At 30.0% G+C, this 22,111-nt stretch overlaps 2 protein-coding genes and 1 pseudogene across 2 annotated transcripts; all 3 read right to left on the bottom strand.

Annotated features, from left to right (window-relative positions):
- Positions 1-1,063: 1,063 nt before the first annotated feature.
- LOC112693694 lies at positions 1,064-1,669 on the bottom strand (annotated as a pseudogene).
- A 596-nt stretch (positions 1,670-2,265) lies between these two features.
- On the bottom strand, positions 2,266-2,739 carry LOC112693708 (zinc finger MYM-type protein 1-like). The gene has a single exon (XM_025568897.1). It carries the CDS (start codon positions 2,737-2,739, stop codon positions 2,266-2,268), a length of 474 nt encoding a protein of 157 aa, XP_025424682.1.
- Position 2,740: 1 nt separating this feature from the next.
- On the bottom strand, positions 2,741-9,142 carry LOC112693709. The gene is made up of 2 exons (XM_025568898.1): positions 9,089-9,142; positions 2,741-3,397 (listed from the first exon to the last, which is right to left on the bottom strand). Exons 1-2 carry the CDS (start codon positions 9,140-9,142, stop codon positions 2,741-2,743), a joined length of 711 nt encoding a protein of 236 aa, XP_025424683.1.
- Positions 9,143-22,111: the final 12,969 nt, after the last annotated feature.

The raw sequence follows: 22,111 nt of genomic DNA on the forward strand, positions 1-22,111 counted from the left end.
TACCTTAAAGGTGCGCGTCCTCACTATACCGATCGGCAGTACCGAGTGAAAAAATCGATCGGCCACTTCGAAATCGGCATGCGTCCACGTACATTTTTTTTTTTCAGTCACGTTCGGTATTCGGTTTCGTCAAGATGAGGAACAAGTTATTTTGGTAGCTGCAGCTGCTTCAATTATTGATTGTTGTATACGTGTACACAAAAAAAAAAAAAATGACTGATTTTGGGTACGACCAAACTTAAAAAAAAAATCGAAAAATTCATAGCGATTTGATGAAAGATTTAATTTTGGAAGATGTGGACGATTTAAATTTAGAATATCGATGCGATGCGGGTTTTAAACATTTTTTTGCATTTAAAATTTCATCTTCACTCTGCTCCATTTTTAAAAAGAATGTTTTAAATAGCAATTCAAAAAAAAAAAAAAAAACAACCAATAACACCAAGTTCCGACTGAGATTGAGTCGAAAAGCGTCTTCACTAGGCATGTCTTGTTCGGCTTCTCTTGATGTAGACCGCCAGCGTGCGGGCTTCGATCGGCAACGCGTTTGGTCTGATAACGAAGCTGACAGTCACGTCCACACTAGTGCAGTTTTGCCGATCGGTATGGTGAGGACGTACCGTTATACGCGACGCGTGTACGTGCACGACTATGCTGTACGTTCAGACCCGGCTCAATCGTTTACTTACACCTAGGTAAACTTAAGTTTTTGCCGAACCTCACTTAAGATATTCTATAGAAAGTGTATAGAATATCTTTGATTAATAATATTATATGATTATTATATATATCAGTGGCGTAGCCAGGAATTTTTTCGGGGGGGGGGGCTGATCAATTTTTTACACAGCGGTGGTTTAGTAATATACAATAAATTATTTTACCTGTATTATTTATTAAAAAAAAAAAAAACAATAAAAATAGTAATCAATTTTCTTTTCAATTTTACATTTTTTTTTACAATTTAGTATACTAACATTTTATATAATAAAACAAACTCGAATTTAATAAACATGAATATAATGTGATGAATAAAAATAAATTAACAATATTTATTTACAAACAGTTAAAGTGACAATTTTAACCTTCGAGCCTTTCCACTGTTAGCAAATTTGTCCAATATTTGATCATCTGAAATGTCAATATCTCTATGAATGGATAGTAGTGCGAGTTCGACAAGTCTTGACTCTGTAGTTGAATTTCTAAGGTAAGTTTTTAATCTTCTCAAAAAAGAAAAACTCCTTTCTGCAGTAGCAGTCGATACAGGTAGTACTGATATTAACTTTAGGAGTTGATACATGTTTGGAAACATATTGCTGTCACAGTTGGTTAAGGTTTCAATTGCATTTAATGGTCTGAACTTTGGTCCAACTGTTTTCCACTTAGACTGCCATAATTTAAATTCAGCTTCAATAATATATTGATAACCTGGTAAATCGTCTTCATAAAATTTAACAGCGGGTTTTAAACACGAAAATGGCTTATCAACAGTCAAAGACGGCAATACATACTGTAATGACTATATAGTATCTTTATGTGAAAGAAAACGATGTTTTAGTGAGCAAAGTAAATCGTCTAAGTATGGAATAAATACTGTACGTCTGTAAAATTCTTCAATATCTTTAAAAGGCACATTATTTCGATTTTTTTGTCTACCACTAATACGTGGCATAGTTTCATTAACATTTAACGAAACTGAAATACTTTTTACTCCCTCATAAATTTCATGAAACTCGACATTTGAATTTTCTCTAATATCTTGAAGTTTCTTGGAGATTTTGGATACACTTTCAAATGCGTTTACTAAATCTATATTCTTAGTTTGTAAATACTCAGATAAATTGTAAGTATAACTCAATAATTTATTTGAAACATAGATAGCTACTAATAAATTAAAATTGCAGATATTATTCAAAAGACTATGTGCTCGTTTTATTGATTCCTTATTTTTTGAATCATTTTCAATTTGCTCTAAAGCAGAAACTATTGGCTGCAAAAATTCTTTAAAAATCATTATAGCCTCGTGACGCAAAACCCATCTAGTTTCGCACAGTGATTTAAGTTTATGTGCCTGAGTTTTTGGATTAATTTCTAAAACTTTTTCTTTTAAAATTTGGGTTCTTTTTGCGGAGTAGTGAAAAAATGAACAACATTCTGATACAATTCCAAAAGCATTTCGAATATCTTGAGCTTTAGAAGCTTCAGACAAACAAAGATTCAAAGAATGCGATATGCAATGAGTGTATAACGCTTTAGGATTTTTTTTTCTCACAATTGCCTGTACACCATTAAAAGCACCCGCATGGTTGCCGCCCCATCATAGCCTTGACCACACATTTTTTCTAAATTTAAACCAAGGTTTTTTAATGTTTCTAGTAAAGTATTAGCTAAACCTTCTCCTGTTACATCCTGAACAGGAATAAATGCTAAAAAGTTTTCCCGAACTATCATTGATTCTTCATCTAGGTATCTTATGCATACTGAAAATTGTTCGATTTGACTAATATCAGTTGTCTCGTCGGCGAGAACAGAAAAAAAACTGGATTTTGATATTTGTTTAACTATTTCAGATTGAATTATTTCTCCAAAAATAGTAATTAATTCATTTTGGATTTGAGGACTTGTATACATAGCATTCAAATCACTTATTTCTAGATGCTCTTTTAAAACTATATCACCATTATTGGCTCTAAATCGTAGGAGACAACGAAAATTTCCATCATTTTCAGTAGGTTCATTCATTTCAATTCGTCCAGTCTGTATGCCCTCTTAATGCAATCTGTTGCCTTCCGCACAATCGAATAGTCTGAATAATAGGTTTCAAAGATGAACGATTTTTTAAAATATCTTGCTTTTTCTTAGTATTTAATTGCATATATACATTATCCTGTTCCTTGTTATGAATTTTAATTACATTATCGGCATTTAACATTGCAGTTTTATGGAAATTTAAGTTGGCATGATTTTTTAATGATTCTAATGCATCTTTTAATTTAATAAGAGGTTTGGTTACAAGTTTGCCCAGTTTTACGTGAGAACCTTTACCAACATTTGTTTGATACAAGAAAAGTACACAATACATACAAAAAGCCCCTTCTTTCAGTTTTGAATAAGCTAACCAATTAAATGTGTTAAGCCATTTCAACTGAAAAGTACGTTTAAACTTGCCATTATCTTGAGCTGGAAATTTATAATTTACATCAGGCACCCATAAATTATGTAAAATTAAAATTTTTTCTGTATTGGTTAGAGGTTTTGAACAATTTATATAAAGACCAATATCATATTTAGAATCAGATTCTGTCTGTAACTCTGATTTATCAATTTGTTTTTTTTCTTCAAAAACTACAATATTCTGTGTTTTCTCATTTTCTTCAATGATAGGGTCACTGCAGTTTGACTAATATAAAAAAATATTTATTTATTTTCATAATTGGATTAAGTGGTTTAATATTTATAGGTAAGCATTTATTTTGGAAAATATTATAAAGTCAAAACAATAAAATAAAAAAGTCATGAACAATATTATAAATATTATGTTATAAAGTCGACGCGACGCGACGGCGAAGTATGAAGTCTTAAAAATGTATTAAAATTAATTTTAAAACCATATATACAGTTCAGTAATTTGTTTTTTTTCATAATATTTATATGAACCTACAACGTATCTTCTAATACAAATTAAACATTTTACTTACATTTTTTGTTTTTTTTGTGAAAAAAAGTTTGATTTTTTCTTTTCTCTGCCATTTTTTGTGAGTTAGATTGAAAAATTTAAATCCTGTACAGTAACCACGTTGCACAACTAAAATATCAAAATGGCAAAATAATACGTTCTGCATTCTCTGCGATACTGCCCGACTGCCGGTTTATAATATTTTCCGACGCCCGTTTGTGTATATTTATTATTTATACCCCTATTACATTATACGATTAGTGTAAAGTTGTAAAGATAAGAACAGTCGTCGCCCGTCGGGTGTCTTGTCACTAATCGCTTACAAATAATTATTTATAGATTTTATCATGAAACCGACCTATGTATAATGTTATATAAGTAATAATATATGCATTAAATACCTACTAGCACGGCCGAAGCTGTAGAAAACTAACAAAATAAAGATGACAATTTAAAATTAGTAAAATACAATTTAAAACTTTTTGAGCGAATATTATAGACCATTAAAATAATTTTTAAATTTTGGGGGGGGGGGCTGCAGCCCCCTCAGCCCCCCCCTGGCTACGCCACTGACATATATATATATATATATATAATTATATAAAATAATTATTATAATAATATAGTATTATATATAGTTATAATAACTATATAATAGTTTAACAGAAAATAATGTGAATAATATTTTAAATTTGTTACCAAATTAGTGTAATAGCTGAAAACGGACATTCCAATATGGCCGGAAAGTGAACTGGCCGAAAAAGGAAAGGTCAATTTTGGCCGAAAACGATGCCGTCCGGAATGGTTCCATCCATTTCACTTACGATTTGATAAAATATAATAACGATAAAAAAGTTTGACTTCAGCCCATCACGTAATTGCGTCTATAATTATTATTTTAATACCGACTCCATAAAATACCTAACTGAATTCCTAATAATGATTACATTTCGTTTTCTTTTCACACCTTTGAATAATGTGAAATAACGGAATAGCTTAATTTTTTGTATTTATTGTTTACTTCATTTATATTGCTGTCAAATAAAATCCAGAAAATTAATTTTCATTTGGTGTAGACTTGGGAAATAGAACACAATAATGTCAACAGAATGTAGTCGAACAATACGTATAACTAATAAAATGGAAATATAAGTATCTGTATATGCATGTTTGTTTTTCGAAGCCCAGTTCATCAGTGTTTTGAATGATACATTTATATTTTATACTTTTATAAGTGTTCTTTTATCAAATAAAATTTGTATATTCAATTTTAAATGTTATTCTAAAAATAAGTCTAGTGATTTATTCTCAATAAAAATGTGAACACTAGGGTTTTTTTTTAATTTTTTTTTGCTTTGTCGAGAGCATTACAACAATGCATCTACATTCCACGTATCATATTAAGAATATAATTTTAGTTTAAACATTGATTTCGTTTATCTCCAGTTTTCTCTCGCTGTATTTGGTGGTGCTTGTAAATTGTTTGCGAATATTTACGAAATCGCGGCGAAGGGAAAATAAGATTCACGGAGAAAGCGAAAAACTCCGCTTACCGTATATGATAATTAATTACGGAATAAAATATAAAGTCGATGTAACAATGTAGGCGGGCGAGAGAGGATGGCTTTGATGCAGTTCTCCTACCTACTACCCCGCACGCGTGTAATGCATATCGACAATAATAATACATTATACGTTGCCGATCGGTACAGGGTGGTCTTGGATTTTATTGAGACACGTCGAACACATAATAATAACACGTGTTTTCGCACGCCGCGAATTCGATGGGTCGGGTGAACGCGTTGTTGCCCGACAAGCACAAAAACCAAAAAAAAAAAAAAAAATATATATACAAAAATACTCGAAACTGTGTACATATAAATATATTTTATATGTCGACGCGGTTAGGGGGCGTACTGCAATGTGCGCGTTACCGCGGTATAATATAATGGATTGTGTTGTCCGCGCGTACGTTCATATTTTAATAAACGCGGTGGAAAATATTGTATTTTGAATGCGTCGTATTATTGTCGCGGGCGTCGTCACTATTATTACCATATCGTGCATGTTGTTATTACCATCGACCAGGTGTTTTTGGGAGCCGACGAGCAAAACGCGCACCTACGGACAATGGACGCGGAACCGTCCGAGCTTATGTGTCGCCATGTGTGAACGCCGCCGCGAAATAAAGTACACAACAATATTTGTAAGTATCATACGTATTATCATTTACAACATTATGTGCTATTATTATTCGTGTAAATAACGTTATTACAATAACAATGCATGCGGTCGACCCGACGTCGTAGGTCCATTACACGTACGTCTTGTGCATTTTTTTCGCGGTCCCTTTTTCTGCAATTTTATTATTATTGTCACTTGTCAGTATCGATAACGGCTCCGTTTCGTTGTACAAATTACTAATCCCATTCCGCCGCTCATTCTCCGGGCGCGGCGTGTACGGCCGACCGATCGTTTTCGCGATCCGTCCAAAGCGTCGGCCGATAAACCTGCCACCCTCCCTCCCTCCCCGATTGTCGTATTATTATACGACGGTGCGAAATTTTTGGGTAAATCGAGTACGATTCCGACTGCAGACAGTGTCGACCACTTGTTGCCCGTCGACAAAATATAACAATAGTGGCGGTTGGTTTGAATCTGTAACGATGTGCAGTATTAAACAATATCGATAATGCAGAATTCAAGTCATGAAATGTGTAAGACACCTAGAAATATTTCTATAAATTAATTTCGCAACTGGAAACAGCTTGTATAAACATTTTAGAACATAAAAAATATAAGAAAACTGGTGTGTAAGCGATAATCATGTTTAATTAGGTCCAGCAAATTTATGAAAATAAAGAGGATCGAAAAATAAACGGTCTTCCGTGGTAGTCGAGTGCTTCTACCGCCATGGAAACACATGCGTAATTTTAATTGTTATTTTTATAAAAATTATATTTTTGTGTCTTTACGTACGATTTTATCGACAGATGCACGATGAGCGTAATGTTTAACACTTTTAAAAGTGTTGCAGTTACAATATTCTACACTGGCGCTTAAACCGCAACCACATTAAATAAATAATAATTATTTTGCTATCGAATTAATAATGACTGTATTGTTGATCGCATTCGAGTATCGAATCTATTTGGTCCACCGAAAGAAAAATGTTGACCACTTCAACTCGACTTTTGTTTACTTGATGATAACAACGATGATGTACTAAATTCTAAAAGTCAACGAATATAGACAGACCAATGTTTAATACAAATAATGAAATTTATAAAAAATGCTTTTAATATTTCCGATAGACTTATTAAGAACAATTTTTTTCATTCCATTGCTTTAAAAGGTTCGTATTGATCTACGTCAATAGAAAAGTTATCCACCGACCTAAACACGTAGACGTACGTTTTCCGTACTGAATGTCGATAACCTATTGGGATTTACAATACGGGTGTATCCTTACAGCTTACTTCTTACGGCTAATTCATAATGTATTATGATGTAACGCTTTTATTGTTTCGACAAATTATTTCGTTTAAAACTGAGCCAAAAAAAAAAGACACTTAACATGTAGTGATAAGTTTGAATTAATTTTCGTTGGTAGCAAAAATATAATAATTCTACATCACAGATAACGTTCTTTAACAAAACCAAATCGGACCCTCCGTTACGAGTATACACTAAATGGGATTGTGCGTCTCACGTAAAAATAAATTATTGCGCAAAAATCGTATCACGCTTTCTTAACAAAAATGAAAATTATAGCGGTACGTGAGTGATAATATTATGTATTGCGATTAGGGACGAATTGGTTGCATCGTATATAATTATTGTAATCATACCTAGGACTAATATATATATATATTCACTCTATTGTTCCGAGTTCCCGAGTTGGTTTACGGTACGTTATTATCTCGCACAAATCAAGAAACTTCATACAGTGTTACGTGTGTCATAGTCGTATTGTAAATGTTTTATGATCGTTATGATCGTTGAAAACTTATAATAGATCATGACCGTAATATTATTCCTGTGCGAGTGTAAATTAATATATAAATATATTATCTACGGGCAACATCGCGTCATTCGTTTACACAATTCGACTATAATACAATTCGTTCGATAAGGTGTAATAAAATAAATCTTTTCATACAGTCTTCAGTTTTCAATATTTTGTGTGAAGTTTTCGTAATCATTTTTATTAATAATTTTTGTTATTACTTATCCGTTAAACAATGTTTTTTACTAGACTTCACAATTTATGTAGTACCTATACTAAAAAATCCTTTGCTTGGAGAAAAAACTAGGTGTTGAATCATATGAATATAATGCACTTAAAGGGATGTATGCTTTAAAAAAAATATGTATATTGGTTATATAATTTTAAAGCATTTTGGCGTAGAAAAGTAAAGTGCTATGAGTCATGCGACAACGCAGACTGCGATTTTTACAACTATGGTGGTTAGGTATTTTAATTAATTTTCGTACACGAAGTGTCGTGCCGGTCATTTTGAAGATTTTAACATGCCAAGTTGTCTTTTGGTAACTTTTAAAAGAAATTAATAAGTTTACAAAAAGTAATTAAATTTCAATTATTAATATTTTAATGGTGTAGTATTGAAACTATTCAATAAAACTGTACACTATGTATATGTATATATTAATTAGTTGGCTGTTGTAATTGAACAAATCATAAAATTATTTTAGTTAACGAATAGTTAATATTGGAAATGGTCGATTTTATCGATCGCTGTGATGTTATTCATACGAATTTGAAACGCTGAGTTGATTATTTATTTTTATCAATTTTATTAGAATAATTTGTAATTTTAAAGTTAATTTATTTTTAGAAATTCATTGTGGATTATTCTTCAAAAGTAAACTGATATTATTGTAATTACTTATCATTTATCCAAAATAATTGTAGAAGCTTGGAAAAATAATCAATAAATTTTTTCGTACAAAGAAAATATTTTGCAATCACAGATTGGTTTTACCTCGTTGTTTTACCGTACAAAATGTATTCATACGTTATATATTGTAATATTAGTGTACCGTTTTGAACATTTTAACATCCGTACATAGCAGTAGTACTACGACGTGTTAATATTAAAACGAAACAATGAAATCAACTTCAAATCTCTGTATACTGCATTCCTTAGTGCCCTTATATCATATAAGAATAAAAGTTATACACATTGTCTGGATAATCTATTTTTAACTTAACATAGATGTAGTTTGAGCGTGAATTCTCTGATTTCGTGCAGCGATTTAATGAAACAATTTAAAATACATTTCACTCTAAATGTACTATATGCGTACACTAATTAATACTGTAATTATCACTTCTAAATTATTATGGTTGATTTAAGGACTAAACTGTTGAACGAACAAAACTAACCGTACGGATTTTATATTCTTTGTTCTTTCATTTTCACCAGTAACTCGCTGATTGGCCATTACTTCCGTGTGTTTACTTTATTAAAACCCAATGAACCATCGCATGCGACCCTAACGACAATTAAACATCGAAGTAATTTGCTGTCCTATAAATCAATTAAAGTTTACGAACGAATTATTACTATTAAATCTATATAACGGAACCGTTTTAGCGACCAGACGACTAAATTATAATATATCGACATTATTAACGAACACTTTTCGCATCGTGAACCGTTTCCTGATGTACACGAGCATTGAAATTAGAAAAATAAAAATGATATCCTTTATTCGTTTCACACAACTTGGACGATAAAACATAATTCGTTTACGATCCTAAATGTGGAACTCGTGTACAGCGGTGTTGTATTTACTGTCGTCACTGAACTACTCGAGGCCCGTGTGTAAATCGAAATCTTGAGACCCATTTTTGAGAAAACATTTTTGAGCATTTGACCTTTTAAGGCCCCATAATATGGTGCACACCCGGTTTTTACGGCACTGGTTGTATTATAACTTGTTGGTAAAACATATTTTTGATCGTTAACGGATACATTTCCAAGTATTGATATTGTACGGGCTATTAAAACGTGTTGTACTATTGTACAATAAATATTGAATTAATATTGCCGTGTTGCATATCATACACGTACAATGACATTACCAAAAGTCCATTCATGCGTATAACATGACGCAAAGATATATTTTCAATATACAACTTGAAATAATTTGTTCCAAGAAAGTACGTGTTCATAATTTATTTAGAACAAAAATTAATAATAGTGACCTATTTTTTTTCTTGTTGGACGAAAAACATTATCACACGTTTTCCGAATAAATAATCAATTATTTCGTTTTAAGACTGAAAAAAAAATCGTTAAATTGTGTTGGAACGGTTAATAAAGTGAAAACTTCTACTATAATAACTTAGTGTTTACTGTTGATATGAATACCTGAAATTAAAATAAATATATACATGTGTATACATGAATTCCGATTTTTAAAAAAAAAAAAATAGTTATGAAACAGCATTTACTGTCATATAAGTACCTAATAACGTTTATGAGTGTGCACGAGGGCCTTGTGCATTTATACAGTGAAAGATTATTGTGTTTAGTCGTGGAAGTGTAACATGAAGAAGAATTATTCGAGTTTTCCCCCCATGCGCTGAAGCTGTAAAGATCATTAGAATGTTTAACATATCACGCATTGAGCATACATTTTCTATTAAATAACTTCTGTCGGAAATAGACGGTGTGTGGATTGCTTTAAACTCAAAATACTTTCATATTTATCAACGCAATAAGTTTAAACTCACCTCAGTGTTCAATAACTGTGTAATATTGTAGTAAAATTTAATTAATTTTAGTCGTCGCACACCAAAAATAAAATAAAAAATAAATTTAAATTATTTTGAGAGTTATAAAAATTAATATTGTGGTGTAAATCGTTATTGTTATAGTAATTAATCGTTTATTTTTATCTATTTTTATTAGGTTTTAGTCTGTGACTATAACAGCTCAACAATTAATATAATTAAACATTTTATTATAATTGTTTTACATCATTTAATTTACCGTAAGAATTATGAAATACGGAACGGTATTTTTAGAGTAGTTTATTACTGAATCCCAGATGTACCTATATAAAATATAATTTGAACATTTTTCTAATTAACATTAAATTAATATTATTCGTTTTACATGTATTAATATATATATTTAACATAAATCAAATGTATTCAATATTAATTTGATCATTTATGTGAAACCAATTTTGAATTAAGTCGTATATTTTATGCAGTTAACGAACGATCTAAAGTAGTCATTACATTTTGTATATATGATAATATGAATTAAATCTGTGTTAATAGATTATCACAGTGTTTCTAGAAGTAGTCTACTGTAACTCCAATGTAACTATTATCAGTCTCACCCTATAGATGCTCTGATTGAAAAATAATTCAAATTAATTATTTGTTGTTGGAAAAGTATCTTCTATTTCTAATAAAAAAAAAAAAAAATAAATATATTCCACTTGTGGAACTATTAATTTTTCGTTTTTTTTTTTTTTTGTTTGTTTTTCATTATAACTGTCTTAAGCAATATAATGAAATTTATATAAAGTAGTAAACTATTAGTATTAGTAGTAAAGTATTCTTAATACGCGAGCAATAAATACAATATACAATATATACCTGACCCTGTTTACGTTTGTTTCTTCAATGATATTGCATCATTCCTTAGTTTAAATCGACTTTTAAATGTTTAAGTATTTTTATAACCAATGATGGAAGACGGGAAATATTTCTTTACTGGACTTTTGTATCAATAATTAATGGTGGCCAAACAATTTTTTTTGTTTTTCATTATTTATAATCTGTATTTTTTGTCCCTAGAAATGAGAAAATATACATAATTTTTATGACGTTAAATGATTAAGAATTAAGGTTTTCTTTGTCAATTGATTCGACATGATAATACCAAAATAACTAACGATAGTATCGGAATACGTTTTTTTATTTGGTTTACTGCTGATTCAAAAAAAAAAAAAATAAATAAATAAATAAATAATAATACTTAAGAAAAGTGTAGCCCACAATTCATACATTAAAAATTTAGTCATTTTAAAAAAAAAAAAAAATGTTAATATTCAATTAAATTCAAACTATTATTTTTAAAAGTTAACTCGTATATAATATTATGAAGTAAATGTAATGTAATATTGATAAAGTAGGGTTGAAGAGTAATTGTATTTTTAATTATTTACAATTTTTAATTGGTACTTATTACGAACGATTTGTTTGAAGTAACTTAATTGTTTTATTTTATTTTTAATTTAATTTTAATTGAGAATTGGAATCAGACATCGTACTGTGTAGTTTCAATGAGTAAATAAAAAACAACAATAACGACAGTAATCGATAAACGTTTGCGATCACTATAATTGTATTATAAATATTACGACGTGAGTATTTAATATTAGGGATCTGTGGAATATCCACATAGAGGGCTAGACTTACGAAAGGGTCGAGTGTGCTGTTGTTCATAATATTATTATTACGGTAGCTATGTTCTAATTCTTAGGGTAACAAAGTACGTAGCCAGGGAGATATTTTACGCGTTTACATCTTCCAGGTAGGTTAGGTTAGATTATTATTTATCTCATTGTTTTAACGGCCTGAATCAATTGTTATTAATATAATTTTTTTTTTCATTAACACGCATACGTTTTCTTATCCATAGCGAACCTACATCGAACCGAAAAACAAAAGGAGCTATGCAAAATGTTGGCAATAAGCGATATGATGGTGTAACATACATTACGGGATAATCGGCAGTTTAAGCATCAGGTAATACAACCTCAAGAGTTTCTCTGACTACTTAACAATGACATTTTTATTTAACAAATCTCGGTAAAAGCGATATTTACGAACAAAAATGTTATAAAAAAAAAAAAAAAAAAAATGGAGTCAAGCTCCTTTTTTAGAAAGTAAAAGCGACACTATTGAAAATTGTGTTCACGAAACGACAAACATAGTACTTGGTCTTTATACTATTATCGCTTATCATCTATTATAATGTTTATAATATAAAATTAATTTGTTTAGAAAAAAATTTGTTTTAATTCTTTCATCCGTTTTTCGTGGTGACTGAACAATCTTACAACGTATCAGTGGCGCAATTACAGGGGTGTTATGGGGTGCTAAAACTCGTAAAAGTAAGACTATACTAGTTTTTTAATCAATAAATTAGATGGCGGGAAAGATATCGAATTAGATATTGTTACAGTTAGTGGTGCCCACGTAGAATACCAATGTTGATTGTGTTTGTAGTTTGTGTCAGGGCTCAGGAAACCACTACAAGATTTATATGCTATTATGTTAATATATTATGTAACTACTATATAGAAATAAATTATGTTGAAGTAATAGATAAATGTTGTAATACAAGTCAACTCATATTCAATGCCTTAAATTAAATCACTAGTCAAAAATATTATGTACGTTGTAGAATAATCTTTGAAATTTTAATAATCAATAAGTTATGGTATTTGAAAAACTTCCCTGAGCAATATCAACTGGTGAAGATTTTTTTATTTTGTAAATTTTAAATTCGATCCCCTATTAAAAAAATATTGTACAGGAATTTGCAATATTTTTAAATGTATTTGAAAATTCATTTGGAAAAAAAATGATTTCAATCAAACGAAAATGGATGTAGACCAAAATACATTTGGGATCCCTGTAATTACAACCGCACTGGTTCATGGAAAACCTGTGGTGCCATTGGTTACAGTTCTTTTGATTGGTAAGAAAATGCTATAATCTGTTCGATACTGTTTTCCAAAAAAAAAATTTAAGTATCCGCTAATTACAAACGTTGATCATGAAACACTGAAAAAAGATATAGTGTGTTTACGAAACGAGTCATTAATTATTATTATTATTTTAATATTTTTATTAGTATAAATAATCACAGTTTCGTAGAGTTCAGTTGTACGAATAACTTACCGTATACTGTGAGTGCCATCTGTCCGACGAGTATTCAAATGTAACGCGAGTGCACCGCGAACGCGTGGAATATTGCGATTTCCGGCGTCGTTCTCGGTTAGATCCGATATCAATATAAACACCGACAGTACCTAACCTAATAATACGTATCGTTGCATTGGTGTTAAGTCGATTATTACATCCGTCGTCAGAAGTGCTGATTGAATACAGTCATGGTTTTACGATTCATACGAATATGCAAATGAAAGTCAACGACACTCGGTCGCGTTTCGAAATATTGAAAAAATAAAGATGATTGGGTAATACATATTGATGTATTGATACTACAATTTCGGACGGATTCAATCGAACGATAAACAATGTTAGGTGCATTTATCCCCGCACGAATATACAAGTTGTTCGTTTAGAACACGTCTTTAAACAAAGATCGTTTCGTCCACGTTTACCGTATGTATAACCGACACGGGTTTGTTTTTTACAGATTGTAAATGTTGTAGCATTAACTAATTTCACACCGATCAATATAATGAGTAAATAACGATTGTTTATCAAAGATCTATACCGGTAAACCGTTGAATTATGAATACTGTTCGCATAATATCGCAGTAATGATAACTGTTCAAGTTCATAGAGCGCGCCCCGTGGTTAATTTTACATTTCATTATAATTATGTAAATTTAAATGTTTTTAAATAAATAAAAAAAAAATGTTTTCGAGTTAATTATTTGTTGGCAATAATTAAACTCTACACATGTTTATTCTACCCTGCTACACCACCTATTCATAAATCCGCCTCTATACTTCGGTGTACATACTATTACTTTTGCTGTTAATTAAATTTTTTTTTTTTTTATTGACTTAGGCTCGAAGTACAGTAAAACCTCGATAAGACGGAACTTCGGTAAGATGGAAACCTCGGTACAACGAAATATTTTTTTAGCCTCGTTTCAAATTACATACAATTAACTATCCCCGTCAAGACGGAAAAATATCATGGTGCCAAGCGATTTCGTCTTATCGAGGTTTTACTGTATATTATTTATAAAATTCAAACGGAAATCCAAAATGTTAGCTTGTATCGAAATTCACTTGGATTTATCTATTTTATTAAATTTGAACATAAAGTAAGTATACTTTATTACTAGATTATATGAAAAATTATCCTTTTATATCCATTTAAAAATAATTATTTTATAATCTAATAATATAATTATTCTTTTTGAATAATTTCCCGTTTAAAAAATAGCATGTGTTGTTAACAAATGTATTTTATTTGTTGTACACGTGAACCATGTATAAATAAATGCTTTATTAATATCAAATGTTGCAAATTGTACTAACCGATTCTTGGCGCTTTAAAACTCATTTCCAAAGAGCAGGACCGTATTAGCGCATAGGCACTATAGGCACTGTGCCTAGGGCCTACGAACATTTTTTGGACTAACGAAAATGTGTGGCTATAATTTTTTTGTAGTATACCAATTGGTATATAAAAAAAAAAAAAAAAAATATGATTTTACACAATTTATATTATATATGTTTTGGATTAAAATTAATTTTTTTTAAACATTTGTTAAAATTTATAATAGTTATCATATAAAAGTTTAGATTTGATTTTAATATTGTAAATATTATTGTTTTTAAAAGCTTAACACTGCATGGGATTCAACACTTCCTCTAACAAAGAAAAGTTTTCTTAACCATTGAAATACTGGACAACGGCACTGAAAGGACTAGGGGCCTAGGGCCTACAATAGTGTTAATCCGGGCCTGCTTAGGAGAATTCCTCTTTTTGTAGCGTCCATTTCAACATAGAAGATATAAAAATGTATGTGCCCTATATTAGATGATTATCAATATATAATTTAGAAACATTACACATTATGTTTAACCATTGTGTAAATATTTACAATTATACAAATATAATTTTGAGAAGATTCCTTTTAACAAAAAAAAAAAAAAAAGTACCAATTGTAAATACGAAATAGTCATTGTCTTCATTACACTTTTATACAATACAATATTTATATATTGACTTACAAATATTAGGTTTAGTATATTAAAGCATTATACAATAAAATACTATACTGTATTCGTGTTGAGTAAAATATATTATCTTATAAACTATAACGTTCTGCGTAAGACTGACACATATAACATGGTTATATTACATTGTTACGTATAATTCAATGCTAATATTAAGCTTTAAAGGTAACAAATATTTCTTAGAAATACCCAAACCAAATAAACGGAGAGGTATTTATTAAGGATCACGACAGCAACTCAAAAAACCAACAAAATTATTTTTATTGGTTATTTTTTTGTTTTTTCAAAAAATTAATAAAATTAATTTTATATTATTTCGTATCCGAATGTTAACATTTCGTTACCCATAAAATACTTAAAGAATTATTGTACTTGGAGTAGCACGATAATACTAGAAAAAGTATTTGAATACTAGCATTCCAGCAATTGTATTTGATTGCTTTTTCAAGACTGGTCGATCAGTCTTGACTTTTTGACAAGCTGGACCTTAAGATCTCCAAAACAGCCGTTCTACATTCAGGCAAAGTTCCGTGTCCCTGGGTCTTACGAATTATCACCCAACGCGTGTTTGTGTATAGTTTTTGTTCTGCGTCGGTCACGCGTTATACGGTCTTGTACACGGATACGCGTTTTATTGTGCTGTACCCGTATGATGTAACATTGACAAGGGCCGCGTGAAGGATTTAGACGTTTAAAACGATACGGCAATCGACGTGTATATATAATGAAACGGGTTTCGCGCGTGGAAAGGATAAACGATGATAGGATCGAGTGACGCCGACCGTCGAGCACGATAATATTATAATGCACGACCCCGCACGCACGACGGTAACGCAATACCTCGAGCACGCACGCTTTACCTAATTGTTTTATCTGTCCTGTTAAACCGAGTATTGGTGTAAACCAGGGGTGGCCAACCTAAATGATCTTGCGGGGCCACTTTGGAAATATATTACGATCCCACGGGTCACATATTAAATTATATTAATATTTAACCACAATACAAAAAAATTTAGAATAAACAATTTAAACAGGATTAATTATTATTACAAAATAATTTTTGGTGTATGAATTATTTGAAATAAACAGAATCAATTATTATTGTTTTTACCACCGTATTCTGAATCCAATTCTTTCAAGAACTCTTTAAATTGTCGATGCGGAAACGCATGTAATTTAATATAATTCACTGTTTTTATGACTACTCGCATAACATAATTCATCGACAGTACTCGGGAACAAAGATTTTGTTGATGAATCAAACAGTTTGTTGCGATTACGTTGTTAATAATACGGATTCCGCGCTGTGTGGGCATTCCAGAATATTTTATTGGACAAAAATAAATTTATTTTGTAAATGTTTGAAAGATCTCGCGAGCCGCAAGCTTTCCAGGGTGGGTCGCGGGTTGGCCACTTCTGGTATAAACCGTAAACGTAAAGGCAGCATAATATCATACCATTATGTTGTGTTGATGTTATTATAACGATTCCGTTCGCTAAGTTCGATGCGTCTCTTAGCTGAAATCAATTTTTTTTCTTTTTTTTTAATCACTCATAACCGTCTACCAACTGGATCTTCCATTTCCATTGCAAATAATTACCTTAATTATTGTAGTAGGTTTTTTTTTTACGTTCTCAGGCCTCAGCTTGTCCGTATTGTGTTATACAATAAAAAAATAAAACTAAAGTTATTATTCGATTACGGTATACGTTTGGTGTAATATTGTGATTTCTATTATTTTTAGCAATTCTCGTGCATACATTTAGTTTATTTTGGACGCAAAAACTTCTCTTCAGATACAAGGAAACACATAGTCAAAGAAAGTGTGTCTGCGATTATTTCAATAGTAACGGGGTGTGATAGTTTTAAAAGTTTAAATAATTTTAAATGTTTTTCCGTTCGGATAACTGTTACTATAGTAAATCATCGAGCTCGGCCTACTTTTCTGTCCAACTGCGTTTATTGTTCGTTCACATTAAGTTTTCTTTATCGTTTAAATCTATTTATTTGTTACATTTATTTTTCTTTTTAATTAAAAGAGATATATATGCATAAAACTTTTTGATTCTATACAGTATTTTATTGTATAATATTTATAAGCCTTAACCGTTTACATTATAAAGAGAAATTATTTTTCAATTTTCAACTGACAACTCATATTTTTAATTTCGTGTACTATAGCAATATAGAATTTTTTTCTGAAAACCAACGTCTTGCATAAATATAAGACCGACAGTTCAATATTTTAACACGCGTTGAAATTAATCAAAAATACTAGAATATGATAAAAAATCGGTATAGGGTGTAAAATGTAATATGCGTAAAATTATTCAGATTGTCTTCAGAGATGCACCTGAAGTACCGTATTATAGAATAAAACATTAATTTAAAATAATACATATGATAATACAATATTAATTTTTTTTGTTTACGGCCACTTAAACCACGTATCTAAATATCTCTATAATATCTCTAAAAATTACGATTTTGCGGCAATATATGGCAATATTCATTTTGTAGAAGTCTGCTACATCCTCCTTGGCACAATTCTCCCATCGGATTTGGATTCTTCCGAAAGAAGGTTAAGCTTTTCCTTCTTCGATTCTCTTTTTATTATCATTAAATATTATATATTATATAATATATTATTTAGTATTTAGTAATTAATATATTATATTTTCATGTAAATGTCATTGTATTTATGTATATATATAATCTATTACCGTCACGAATTATCGTTTTATACTATTATTTTATCGTTTTATATGCTGGTGCGTTTATAATTGTATTATACGCATAAGACGTATCGGTCCCATTAACTCCAATGTCCGATCTCGTGACTAATGCAATCGCCGCCACAATAATACATCCCTGAACACATACACACACACACACACACACACACACATACACACACACGCATTCTCATTTAACGTACACATAATTCTCGCAGTGGTATAGGTACGATATTTGTTGCACGGAAACTTTTCACTTGGTAAGCACCGGTAATTACCATGGCGTGTTCGGCTTTATTAGATTAACGCGATCGTATATAACGACGACGACGACGCCGCCATCGTTTCCACGTCAAACGACACGCATTTAATCCATATAGAATCCTGCATACCCCGAGAAAGCGAAATTCTATCTATTTCTGATAGTTCGTAGTCGAATCTGAAAGGAGGGTCTATGGAGTGTAGACCCTTTCTCCAACACTACTAATTCCTTCAATATTTAACAAGTTTTAAAATTATTTTTGACTCCAATATATAATTGGTCGTTGTGGAATTAAAAAAAAAAAAAAAATTAAATCTTGTTTTTGTAATATTTGTTTATTAAACTTAAACTTATACATGACTAAAATTGTTAAATATATATTAGATAGGTTTTTCGGCAAGAAAATAACATCAAGGTAATTATCGACAAAATGTATGTCCTTCATTGGCGTAATTAAGGCTATAATTCTGGGGAAGACTACAGTACTCATACCAATATTGTTGTCTTAAAATAATCCACTTCCACCCTTATTTATCACCACTATATATTTTAGATTTTGACCGAAGCTAAGAACGTAAATAGTACACAACAACAGCAAATGGGTATAATTATTATTAAATATACTTAAATAATACGTAACGTAATAATTTATTAGTGTCGCGTGCAGTTATTTAAAATTGGGTGGGAGAGGGGTGTAATGAAATGTCGATCAAACATAGCTGTAGCAGCAATAGAGAAAAATAATTTAAAATAAAAAAAGTATATTATTGTATAATACTCAGTATATATCTTAACAATAATTAATTTGTCCGTTTTAAATAATCAAACAAAAGGGATAAATATTTCATATTTTCGTCTTTAACATAGAATAGAAGATTTTTTAACGTTTATGTTGTATGTAATTTTCAGTAATCACAGTTAAATCAAAACCAGTGGCCATTGAATATACAAATTAGGAGCAGTGGCGGATTTACGGGGAAGGGGATCCATGAGGTCTAAACCCCTCTCAGACGCCGATTTAATCTTACATTATATGAAATTAATATAAATGATATAGTTAATAGATTGAAATATAATACACAATTTAAATATTTTTATAAATTTATCATTAACTACCTTATTTTGTATTATTTGTATAATTTATGACTATCTGAATAACATTTTGTTTCAAACGTGTAATCAGTGATTATTTAGAACTATGCTAAAATAATTATAAATGATCACGTTCATCAATTTTTTAAAAGGAAATTCCGAACCTCACATGACTTTTTATTGTACAGCACTCATGAAATCGCTGTATTTTCGTTGGTACATTGATTTATTTTTATGATCGCACGATAGCTGTGTATTATATGGATTGTATTCCATGATTACATTTGACATACTAACATTGAATAACACAGACAAACTGTAATGGAAAACGGGAAATCGTACTTCGTAAGTTATTTGTTTTTACATAAAATGTCTTCTAAAAAACAGTTTTAGATGTACAAAAATTATTTTCAAAACCTACTGTAACGGCTGATTCTTCTTATGTTATAAAAAATATCTTAGAAGAATGTATATAAACTAAAAGACCAGCAAGATGATACTACAGGATTGAACGATACTACGCAGTGCATTATTTTTTAGAGATTTTTGAACCTGTTGTAGAACCCTTCAGTGAAATATTAAAATAAAATGATAGTGAAACAAGTGGAAAAACACAACGATTTCAAAAATCAATTTTGAATAAAGAATTTATTATTTCATTATTAATGTTAGCGAAAGGATTTAGGTTTCGTTTACCCTTATCAAAACAATTGCAAAAAATAAACAATGATTTGAGATAGCAACTAGATTAGCAGATGAAACTCTAGAAGAAATAAAATTATCCAGAAACAATTCTGAAAAAACATTTACAACCCTTTAACCTCCTCCCCCCCGCGTGCGTCACTGATACCAGTCTTCACTGCATCGAATGAGAGTACATTTTCAAATTTGAAGTGAATTAAAACATATGTAAGGAATACTATGATCGAAGTAAGAATAAATTATTATGTAAAACTATAAAAAAGTTATCTGTACAATTAATAAAAAAAAAATATTATTTTAAATTAAATTTCAGGCTAGATTGAATGGCTTGGCAATGATTTCGATATATAGGGATAAAAACTGTTTAACAGTTCATGCAGTACTGAATGAACTTTGCAAAAATAAAAGAAGAGTGGCTTTTATTTTTTTAAATAAATGTTTTTTTAAAATTTAATTAATATTAAGTACATATATACATCAATATAATACATTTATAAAATACAGTCAACATTTTTTTTTTAATATAAATTGTGTCTATTAAAAAAATGTTATTTTTCAGAACCTCCTCCCCCCCTCAAAAAAAAAATAAAAAAAAAATAATGTTGAAAATCTACCACTGATTAGGTGAAATTTTCTCGTAACAAGATTTAATATAAAATTTAATATTTAATTTACTTAAACTAATAGGTACGATATTTCAAAAAAATTAATCCAATGCATCGTGATATAATTTTGACAAAATTTTACGTATTTAAGTGCCTATTCTACATAATTAAAAATTAGAAAGCATTTGTAATAGAAATTGCAGTATATTAACAATCAATTACATTACCACGTGCCACTGTAATTATAACAATATCCTCTCGTTTATAACTTTTTCAATTAAACTTCAGACAAGTTTGGTAAGATAATATGACATTTTATTTTTGATAAAAACTATCGTTATAACTGATATAATAAAATTATTAATGTAAAATTGCCATAAATTACAAAAACAGACAAAATCCGAAAGTGATTAAACTATGCGAAAACGTTTTTTGTTCGAGGGCTAAAGAATAAATAAAAACAAGGCTATAAAATACATTGTTTAATGTCAGTGTTCGTCAAAAACAGATAAAAACATTACGCGTACAAAAATGTTACTGAACAAATATACATAGAATGCATAATCAACGGAGTGTTAAAACCAAAGATAACATATTATAGACTTTTCTTTTTTTAATTTTAAACCAAAATTAGGTGTAGTGGTTTAAATTTACAAAAATAAAATAAAATTGGCAGGAAATGATGGTGAACACTATAATTCTAATACCACACCAAAGTAATTGGTATTTATAATTTGGCAATTGGGTATTGAAATTATTATAAACCATCATATTGTATACTTTTAGTATCAGAGAAAACTTTGTTTAATAAACATTTTTTATCGTATATCAAACAATATAACTTTAAAATTCCCTCACTCATAACAAGTACAATGGACGCGTATTTTCGTTTCTCACTAGTGACGCTATTATAAAAAGAAACAAAATGGTGAATTTTAAATTGTATTAAATGTTGATGATTTTACTACAGTTTTTATTTGCAAATTCATTGTTTCCGTGTGTTTTTTTCTAGTTTTATTAACTAACATCTGATC

Source organism: Sipha flava, unplaced genomic scaffold, assembly GCF_003268045.1.
Source record: "Sipha flava isolate LNK unplaced genomic scaffold, YSA_version1 89_pilon_pilon, whole genome shotgun sequence".
Classification (NCBI taxonomy): domain Eukaryota; kingdom Metazoa; phylum Arthropoda; class Insecta; order Hemiptera; family Aphididae; genus Sipha; species Sipha flava.

Coding starts and splice junctions, on each gene's coding strand:
- LOC112693708 (XM_025568897.1), bottom strand. CDS start 2,739: ATGAATGAACCTACTGAAAATGATGGAAATTTTCGTTGTCTCCTACGA.
- LOC112693709 (XM_025568898.1), bottom strand. CDS start 9,142: ATGGCCAATCAGCGAGTTACTGGTGAAAATGAAAGAACAAAGAATATA. Junction 3,398..9,088: donor GAACAAAGAATATAAAATCC/GTACGGTTAGTT, acceptor TTTTTATATTAG/TCAAACTGCAGTGACCCTAT.